Source organism: Hypanus sabinus, chromosome 5 (genome assembly GCF_030144855.1).
Source record: "Hypanus sabinus isolate sHypSab1 chromosome 5, sHypSab1.hap1, whole genome shotgun sequence".
Taxonomy (NCBI): Eukaryota; Metazoa; Chordata; class Chondrichthyes; order Myliobatiformes; family Dasyatidae; genus Hypanus; species Hypanus sabinus.
The window spans coordinates 78417254-78427808 of record NC_082710.1 but is presented as its reverse complement, the minus strand read 5'-3'; the positions used below and the strand labels follow the sequence as shown (position 1 = coordinate 78427808).

The window sequence follows — 10555 nt, the reverse complement described above, 5'->3', positions numbered from 1 at the left end:
TTTCAGCCCAATTCTGCATCCTATCAATGTCTCTCTGCAATCTTCAAAAATCCTCAACACTATCCACAACACCACCAACATTTGTGTTGTCTGCAAACATGCCAACCCACCCTTCTAACTTGCCAACCCAACATCCAGGTCGTTAATAAATATCATGAAAAGTAGAGGTCCCAGAACCGATCCTTGTGGGACACCACTAGCCACAACCCACCAGTCCGAATGTACTCCCTCCACCATGACCCTCTGCTTTCTGCAGGCAAGCCCATTCTAAATCCACCTGGTCAAACCTCTCTGGATCCCATGCTTTCTGACTTTCTGAATAAGTCTACGATGTGGTACCTTGTCAGATGCCTTACTAAAATTCATGTAGATCACATCTACTGCACTACCCTCATCTATATGCCTGGTCACTTCCTCAAAGAACTCTATCAGGCTTGTTAGACACGATCTGCTGTACACAAAGCCATGCTGACTGTCCCTGATCAGATCATGACTCTCTAAATGCCCATAGATTCTATCTCTAAGAATTTTTTCCAACAGCTTTCCTACCACAGACATAAGGCTCCCTGGTCTATAATTACCTGGACTATCCTTACTACCTTTTTTGAACAAGGAGACAACATTCGCCTCCCTCCAATCCTCTGGTACCATTCCCATGGACAATGAGGACATAAAGATCCTAGCCAGAGGCTCAGCAATCTCTTCTCTCGCCTCGTGGAGCAGCCTGGGGAATACTCCGTCAGGCACCGAGGACTTATCCATCCTACTCTGATTACTTACAAAGGTACAATCAAGTGGCAAATATCATTCACCAAAATTTTGCTTTAAAATGCAAACTCATGAATGCCCTCCATCACTTCATAAAGGCACCATATATTCAAGCCTGATCCAGTTTTAGAGTCAAAATCTTACAAATTATATGATAACCAATACATTATTTCAGATAGGACAATTCATAATAACCATCTGGATATAATATTACAGGATAAACAAGCAGGAAAACTCTCTCAATAGATAAAACCATTCCCAACACACACATGTTCCTCGACCAGTGGAGCACCTCACCACAGGTATTGTTTGTCATCAGTCAGACAACCGAAAGATTTTCTCTGTCAATCTGCTTCCAAATGTTGCTACTCTGTCATTCGTTGCCATACCCCACTGCTGATTCCCTTCTTCTCATGATACGTTCCTACCCCGACCATTCTCCAGAGCCCCAAACTCTGCCTTTGGTTTCTTACCCTGTTTCATTGAAAATCCAACTAATGGTTTCCCATTCTGCTTTCAATCTTTAGAGGACAGGAGTGTTTTCTAACAACCCTTTAGAAGCAGGGAAAATGACTCATAATGTGGAAATGAGTCGTGATTAAGGAGTTTCACTACCATGTCATTCTTCCTCAGCCCAGAGATTAGAGGGGTGAAGAACACCTCAGACAGAACTGTAGTCAGCTCGACTTCTTCAGTCTGCAGAAAATTGAAAGGAAACCTCTTCACTGTTTGGAACCCATCACCACAGGGAGAGCGAGAGATGAACAGCAGGGGAGAATTTAAAAGGACTGTCATGGAACTGAATCACTAGCAGGGTCCAGCTGGCCTGAGTTGACTCTCTACTGTACACTAGGTGTGTTATAAATTCACTAATTACCGGAGACAGAGTTTAAAAGAGAACTGATTTATTTGTATTAGATTTAGAATATTAAACTCCAGTCCCATTAAAGGTGAATGTGCAGCAGAAGAAACTCCTCCCATGACCAGTGTGTGGTGAGCAGCAGCAATAATTACACAGTTCAGGACTGACAGTCACTCTCAAAATTGCCTTCAGCAATGGAGATGGATAAATATTCAGCATGCAGCTCATTGAAACTTTCTCCCCAGTGTGAACCTGGTAGTGTGTCACAAGTGTAACATGCTGTAATGTTTCACTGTTCATGCAATGACCTCTCTGCAATGTTTCACTGCTGAGGTAATGGTTTCTCTGTAGCAGCAATGTTTAGGTTATGCCTAGAAATAACAGGGATTTGGAGTGTGGGGCTATCCAATGACAGTAATGTTCATTCTTGTGAGTCTGGAAGAGAGATTTTTGTGGTCTTTTGCTGGGGAGAGATGAGAAGACGTGAATGCAGAGAGTGGGCCCTTTTTCTTTTTTTTTTGTTTACTTCACTAACCATATTGTCAAAGTAAGAATTATAAAGCTCAATAGTTTAATCACATATTCTGTACTGTTTGTTATTTCGGGGTACTGATTTGTAACAGGGGACACATCACACATCATCCACCCAAAAGAGATTTCTTAAGTTTGGCCAGGCTGGAGGGCTATCACCCCCTTTATTAAGCTGCTAGCCGAAGTGAAAGTTACATAACGATATATGACTGAGTGAATTGCTTCCCACATTCACAGCAGGTGAATGGCCTCTACCCAGTGTGGACTCTCTGATGTACCTTCAGTTTAGATAATCGAGTGAATCCCTTTCCACAGTCTGAGCAGGTGAACGGCATTTCACCGGAGTGAACTGACTGGTGTACCTTCAGTTGGGATAAGCAACTGAATCCCTTCCCACAGTCTGAGCAGGTAAATGGCCACTCCCCGGTGTGAACTGACTGGTGTCTCAGTAGGTGAGATGACAAAGTGAATCCCTTCCCACAGTCTGAGCAGGTGAACGGCCTCTCCCCAGTGTGAACTCGCTGATGTACCTTTAGTTGGGATGAACAAGTGAATCCCTTCCCACAGTCTGAGCAGGTGAATGGTCTCTCCCCAGTGTGAACTCGCTGGTGAGCCATTAGGGTGGATGACTGCGTGAATCCCTTCCCACAGTCTGAGCAGGTGAATGGCCTCTCCCCAGTGTGAACTCTCTGATGTATCTTCAGTTTATCTGAGCAAGTGAATCCCTTCCCACAGTCCGAGCAGATGAATGGCCTCTCTTCAGTGTGGACTCTCTGATGTACCTTCAGTTTAGATGACCGAGTGAATCCCTTCCCACAGTCTGAGCAGATGAATGGCCGCTCCCCAGTGTGAACTCGCTGATGTACTTTCAGGTTACATGATTTAGTGAATCCCTGCCCACAGTCCGAGCAGGTGAACAGCTGCTCTCCAGTGTGAACTCGCTGGTGAGCCATTAGGTCAAATGACCAAGTGAATCCTTCCTCACAAATTCATCAGATGACTGCCCAGTGTGAACTGACTGCTGTATCCACACGTGGGATGACTGACTGAATCCCTTCTCACACACAGAACAGATGAATGGCCTTGTCCCAGTGTGAATTTGCTGATGTACTTTTAGTTGAGATGACTGAGTGAATCCATTCCCACTGTCTGAGCAGGTAAATGGCCTCTCCCCTGTGTAAAATGATGGGCATGTCAGTCGGTCAGATGTCTGCGTGAATCCCTCCCCACAGTCTCAGCAGGAAGGATGATCACGTGAATCTCTTGCTCCACTTCTTAAATATCTGAACAGAGATAGCAAATCTTCAAATCTCAGTGTTCGAGATTTCCATAGTCAAAATCCGTGTCATTTTTAACCTGTAAAAAGATTTACAAAATCTATTTGTGGGTGTAGGACAACATTTCAGATGAGATCACTTGATCTGTCAAGGTGTGATCTGACAGCACACTGTTACAGTGAAGTTCATCCCAAGTTGAAGAGAGAAATCATCTTCTAACTGGGCAGTGCTGGTATCTGGAATGACCATCAAACTCTCTGATGCTCATCCTGTTTCTATAAGAATGGGGCATTTCTGCCATCTCCAATCTGTGATCTGGCTCAGTGTGTCTCTCTCCATTGGTATTATCCCCTGTTCCCACTGAACTGCATGGGTTCCTGGCCCCACAGTGACTGAAACACTCTCACACAAGTAGCCGGCAGTGCCTTCCATGCACCCACCACTCTGTGTAAAAAGTTTACCCCTGACATCCCCTCAGTATCTATTTCCAAGCAGCTTAAAACTATGCTCCCTCATGTCAGCTATTTCAGCCCTGGGAAAAAACCTCTGGCTATTCACATGATCAATGTCCTTCATCAGCTTATACACCTAAACATAAACAAGGAATTTTCACATTGCTTTGGGGATTTGTTATAAGTATACAAAATTATGAGTGTATAGATAGGTAAATGCAAGCAGTTCTTCCCACTGAGATTGGGTGGGATGACGACCAGAGGTCATGGGTAAGCGGGGAAGGTGAAAATTTAATGGGAATATTTGGCAAAGCTCATTACTGAAAAGGCCATGAGAGTGTGGAATTAGATGCCAACACAAGTGGTGAATATGAGCTTGGTTTCACCATTTAATGTTTGGATGAGAGCCTGGAAGGTAGGGGTATGGAGGGCGATGGTCCCGGTGCAGGTAGTTGCATTAGTCAGCTTAAATGTTTTTTCAGCATTGACTAGATGGGTCCAACAGCCTGCTTCCATACTGAACTTTTCCATGTTTCTACGACAAAGAAGCTGGCCAAACTTGATTGGAAGGGACAAGGTAGGAATGACAACAGAGCAGCAATGACTGGAGTTTCTGGGAGCAATTCGGAAGCTGAGTGATCGATACATCCCAAAGAAATGGAAGCATGGAAAAGGCAGGAGGACACAACTGTGACTGAAATGAGAAGCCAAAACCAACATAAAAGTGAAAGAGAGGGCAAACAAAAGAGCAAAAACTATTGGGAAGCTTTTAGAAACCAACAGAAGACGACTAAAAAACAGTCAGATGAGCTCAGGGTGTGGAATTATGAAGTTGTAGTCATTAATGAGTCTTGGTCGTACCCAACAGTCTGAGGCATTTAGAGGAACTAAATATCCAGGGCCTCAATATTTCTTGAAAACCGAGGTACCCTGCACCAGTTACCTTTGAACTTTTATTTTGGCAAGCAGCTACAAATTCTACACCCTCAAAATTTCACTTCTGATGGCCTCCCACTTACCAAGTACTCCTTTGCCTGTCCCAAACCACACTTGTCAGATCCTTTCTGATACCATCAAAATTAACCTTTCTCCAATTTAGAATCTCAACCCAGGGTCCAGACTTGTCTTTTTCCATACTTACTTTAAATCTTATGGCATTATGATCACTAATTTCGGTCACCAGTCCTGGATCATTTCCTAACAGCTTTTTGCACACTTACGTCAGGAATTCTACGTAGTGATTAAGGGCACATTTGACAAACTTTACCCCATCTCGTCCTTTTACAGTATGGGAGTCCCAGTCAATATGGATGATGGATGACAAAGACTGCATCTGGAATTACCAGTTATTTCCCTCCACGCTGCTCTGACATATTGGGAAATCATGTACATGGCAAGTTCCAGCAGTGGTTTGCAATTGCATTCTGTCAGATGAGTTTTATTTTAAAGGTATCACCAACTATGTAACCCAGTACTGATGGAGAGCATGCAAGTGCGCCGGCTGGATTCGAACTTGGGACCTCTCACCCCGAAGTGCAGTGTTGATGCCACTGCGCCACCATAAAGAATATATGAAAAGTAAAAATCACTTACTGAATCAACCTTTGTTTCTTGGCATGGTCTGTGATCTCTCTACTTTTGGCAAAGGCTGAGAAAAGTCCATCTCCCACCCCCGATCCTCACCACATTCTACAGAGGTTGTACTGAGAGCATCCTGAGCAACTGCATTACTGCCTGGTATGGAAATTGCACCACCTTGGATTGCAAGACCCTGCAGTGGATAGTGAGGTCAGCTAAGAAGATCATCGGGGTCTCTCTTCCCGCCATTACAGACATTGACACCACACACTGCACCCGTAAAGCAAACAGCATTATGAAGGACCCCACGCACCCCTCATACAAACTCTTCTCCCTCCTGCCATCTGGGAAAAAGGCACCCAGACTATGTAACAGTTTCTTCCCCATGCTATCAATCTCTGCAATACCCAGAGTCTGGACTGACACCAACTTACTGCCCTCTACTGTGCTTATTGTCTTGTTTATTATTTATTGTAATGCCTGCACTGTTTTGTGGACTTTATGCAGTCCTGGCTAGGTCTGTAGTCTAGTGTAGTTTTTGTGTTGTTTTAGGTAGTTCAGTGTAGTTTTTGTATTGTTTCATGTAGCACCATTGACCTGAAAAACGTAGTCTCATTTTTACTCTGTACTGTACCAGCAGTTATGGTCGAAATGACCTTAAAAAGTGACGACTTGACTTGAAATTTGTTTCTCTAAATCCCTCAGATTGTTGGTTGCAACCAAATCCCAATAATGGCTACAATACCATAATTCCCTGTCCTGAGCTCATCTAGCTGCCCTACAATGCTTCTTGCATTGTGATATACACAGCTAAGCACATTCATCGCATCATGCTCAACCATTTGATTGCTGACTCTACCTGAGGTTTGAACAACTGGTGTCAAGAAAACAAACTCTCCCTCACTGTCACAAAATCAAAGGAGCTGATTGTGGACAATAAGAGGAATGGAGACAGGCTAACCCGTATTGACATCAATGGATCTGGGGTTGAGAGGGTGGACAGCTTTAAGCTCCTTGGCATGAACGTCACTGAGAATTGCACACGGTCTGTACATACCGGCTGTGTTGTGAAAAGAGCACAGCAGCACCTCTTTCGCCTCAGATGGTTGAAGACATTTGGGATGGGGCCCCAAATCCTAATAACTTTCTACAGGGACACAATTAAGAGCATCCTGACTGGCTGCATCACTACCTGGTATGGGAACTGTACTTCCCTTAATCGCAGAACACTGTAGGTAGTGTGGACAGCCCAGCGCATCTGTAGATGTGAACTTCCCACTATTCAGGACACTTACAGAGACAGGTGTGTAAAAAGGGTCCAAAGGATCATTGGGAATCCAGGTCACCACAACCACAAACAGTTCCTGATGCTACCATCTGGGAAACAGGACCACGGCAAAGGATGAACAGGCTCTGGGACATCATTTTCTACCAGGCCTTCAGACTGATTAACTGACTAAGTTATTGACTGTCCTATGAACAAACTATTTATTATAAATTACTATAAGCTGGCTGGTGGCATAGTGGCATCAGCACCGGACTTCGGGATGAAAGGTCCCAGGTACGAATCCAGCCAGCTCTCCTGCACGCTCTCCATTCAGAAACTTACCTGGTAGAAGGCAATGGCAAACCACTGCTGTAACTTGCCTCGTATGTGGTTCCCCACTACGTCAGAAGCACATGGAGAGAAATTGTCCACTAACCAGAGAAACTCCGGATGTGACGTGCCTTTCCTTTACTATAAATTATACATTGCACATTTAGACGGAAACATAACGTAAAGATTTCTACTCTTCATGCAAATAAAGGATGCATGTAATAAAGTCACTTTAATTCAATTCACCCTCTCAACTATCTGTTCTGTCATTCTGTCTCCCATTCCCCCTACACCTTATTTTAACCACATCACCCACTCCCCCACACACTAGCTCTAGCAAGCCTTACCACTAGGATATTAGCCCCCTTCCTGTTCTGTTGCCCGAAGTAACAAATCCCCTATCATACCTTTGACTTTCCTCTGCCAGGTAATCCTCCCAAATGTTTCTAAAGTGGTCCACCCGCTTTTGTGCAGAATAGCAACAAGAGTACTCTGCAACACACACAAAATGCTGGTGGAACACAGCAGGCCAGGCAGCATCTATAAGGAGAAGCACTGTCGACATTTTGGGCCGAGACCCTTTGTCAGGACGAACTGAAAGGAAAGATAGTAAGAGATTTGAAAGTAGCGGGGGGAGGGGGAAATGCGAAATGATAGAAGACCAGAGGGGGTGGGATGAAGCTAAGAGCTGGAAAGGTGATTGGCGAAAGTGATACAGTGCTGGAGAAGGGAAAGGATCATGGGATGGGAAGCCTTGGGAGAAAGAAAGGGGGGGAGGGGAAGCACCAGAGGGAGATGGAGAACAGGCAGAGTGATGGGGGGGGGAGGAGAGGGAGAGAGGGAGAGAGGGAGAGAGGGAGAGAAGGAGAGAGGGAGAGAGGGAGAGGGAGAGGGAGAGGGAGAGGGAGAGGGAGAGAGAGAGGGGGGAGAGAGAGAGAGAGAGAGAGAGAGAGAGAGAGAGAGAGAGAGAGAGAGAGAGAGAGAGAGAGAGAAGTACTCTGCGATGGCTATTTCAACTCATTTCCCTTCCTGACTCTCACCTACTTTCCTGTGTCCTGCACCTTGGGTGTAACTCACCTCTCTTCATGTCATATCTATCACCCCCTCCAACTCCTGGATGATCCGGAATTCATCCATTTCAAGTTCCAACTCTGTAAAGTGTATGGGATGGAAGGCCTTGGGAGAAAGAAAGGGGGGGGGAGGGGAAGCACCAGAGGGAGATGGAGAACAGGCAGAGTGATGGGCAGAGAGAGAGAGAGAGAAGAGTACTCTGCGATGGCTATTTAAACTCATTCCCCTTCCTGACTCTCACCTAGTTTCCTGTGTCCTGCACCTTGGGTACAACTCACCTCTCTTCATGTCATATCTATCACCCCCTCCAACTCCTGGATGATCCAGAATTCATCCATTTCAAGTTCCAACTCCGTAAAGTGTAGGGTTACAAGCTGTAGCTGGATGCACATCTTGTAGGTGAGGGCATCAGGGACACTGGAGGCCTCCCCACCTTCCCACCAATGTCCTCTCTAATTTGTAATGACTAGTGTGCACAAAAATCTTGTGCTGTGCATTTGTTTACCCAGCAACACCATGTGCACAGTGAATTTTATATGGAGTGGTATTCATTTTAACAGTTGGTAAATCACTGTCGATAAGAACTTTGATCTCCTTTGGGTTTGATTGAGTTCATCTGCAATCTCACACAGCCTATGTAGCAGGCCTGTAGGGAGTAATGGAGGATTTTCTCACCAGAACTTTTAAACACTGTCCATACGTGATTTGCTTGCTAAGTCATGCTTTAAAAAGTCAGATTTCCAAATATCACTCCACTTCTTCCCACTTGCAAATTCTCCAGCAATTTTGGCATCGCCACAATACACAAAGGTAACACCAATTTCTGTATTGTACATAAATATTTCCCCTGGACCCTCCCCCGGGTGACCGACAGTGGTGAACTCATTGATGGCAATGCCAATGAATATGAAGGGAAGGGCAGTAGTCTGTCTCATTGGAGTCTGGTACATTTGTGATGTGAAAGCTTCTTGTTGCCCAGGACAAAGGTGTTTGATATCATTATGTACCCAGACAGAATGGGTCAAAACATGTGCTCACGAATAGAAAAGTCCAGAACAAGAGGAGGTAGAACAAGCAACACACACAGAATGCTGGAGGAACTCAGCAGGCCAGGCATCTATGGAAAAGAGAACTAATGCTGAGTTCCTCCAGCATTTTGTTCCTTGGATTTCCTGCATCTGCAGATTTTCTCTTGTTTCTGATTTTCTCAACTGGTAATGTAAAAGATTTTGTTCCCTTTCTCCGAGTTCCTAATCCTTGCATTTAGGTAGCTGGAGCTCAGCTTTGTCTGAGAGAACCATCGGTTACCATTCCCTCATCAGCCCGAAGCTCCCCGGGGCCCGTGTACGGATCATCGGGGCTGAGTGAAAGAGCGTAGAGAGCAGGACTTGTCCCGGGATTGCGGGCTGCTGTGTCTGGATGCCACAGGAATTGTCACGTCGCCGGTATGGAACCAGAACCCGAAGATGTTCTCTTACCTGGTCCGATCCTCCGTGGCCGGTTGTGTACTGTGCGCATGCGCGATATTAGGCGACTGCTGCAACCCCGACGCCTGCGCATTTGATCGGAGCTTCAGAGACGGTGAAATTTTTAACACTGGGTTTGAGAGTGCCTTTAAAAGTTTCTGCAAGCACCGGTTCCTTGTACATACATAAGTTTTTTTTGTGTGTATAGAAAACTCAGCGGCTGTTTTAACGCAGAAAGCGGCTCCCATAAACAATATACTCAATATCAACAGGCATTCTGTGTGTCTAATGACAAAGTACAGTCCAATCCTCTTACAAATGCAGATATGAAACACAAAAGATTCTGCAGTTGCTGGAAGTACAGAGACGCACTCACACGAAATGCTGGCAACAACTAAACAGAGGAGTACATAGTCTAGGCATTCTGAAGGAGCTTGGCCTAAACGTTGTCTATTTACTCCTCTCCACTTTTGCTGACAGATCTGCTAATTTCATCCAGTATTTTGCAGAAACTAACCACTTTTTTTCAATCAATCAGTTTCCAAATGTTTCTGATCTTTCATTTGTAGCCACATCCTGCTGGTCTGATTCTTCCTCCTCCTCGTAAACTCTAGGCCTCATCTCTTTCTGGAGCCCTGACTCATGCTGGCAACTCTTTGGTTTCTGACTCTGCTCCATTGAAGATTCACTCACTTAGTCTGCTGTCAGACTTCAGTGGCGCATTGCAACAATCTAGCTGTCTGAGGCACAGTCCTTTGAAATCAGTGAAAATGAAACAAAATGTTGAAAAGAGCAGGGAAGGAGCCACGGCAAAACCACATCCTGTTATTTAGCCTGGAGAAAATCATGCAGGAAATTTATGCAGGTGTATAAAGAAGGATGGGATGGAGAAGAGGAGAGTTATCGTCATTGGAGACTCAATAGTCAGGGGAGCAGACAGGAGATTTTGCAGA

At 45.0% G+C, this 10555-nt stretch overlaps 1 protein-coding gene across 1 annotated transcript; it reads right to left on the bottom strand.

The window, feature by feature from the left end:
* Positions 1-482: 482 nt before the first annotated feature.
* On the bottom strand, positions 483-9642 carry LOC132393721 (zinc finger protein 214-like). Its single transcript, XM_059969127.1, has 2 exons — positions 9615-9642; positions 483-3517 (listed from the first exon to the last, which is right to left on the bottom strand). The coding sequence occupies exon 2, from the start codon at positions 3112-3114 to the stop codon at positions 2413-2415; it is 702 nt and encodes a 233-aa protein (XP_059825110.1). The 5' UTR covers positions 3115-3517; positions 9615-9642; the 3' UTR covers positions 483-2412.
* Between the last annotated feature and the right edge of the window lie 913 nt (positions 9643-10555).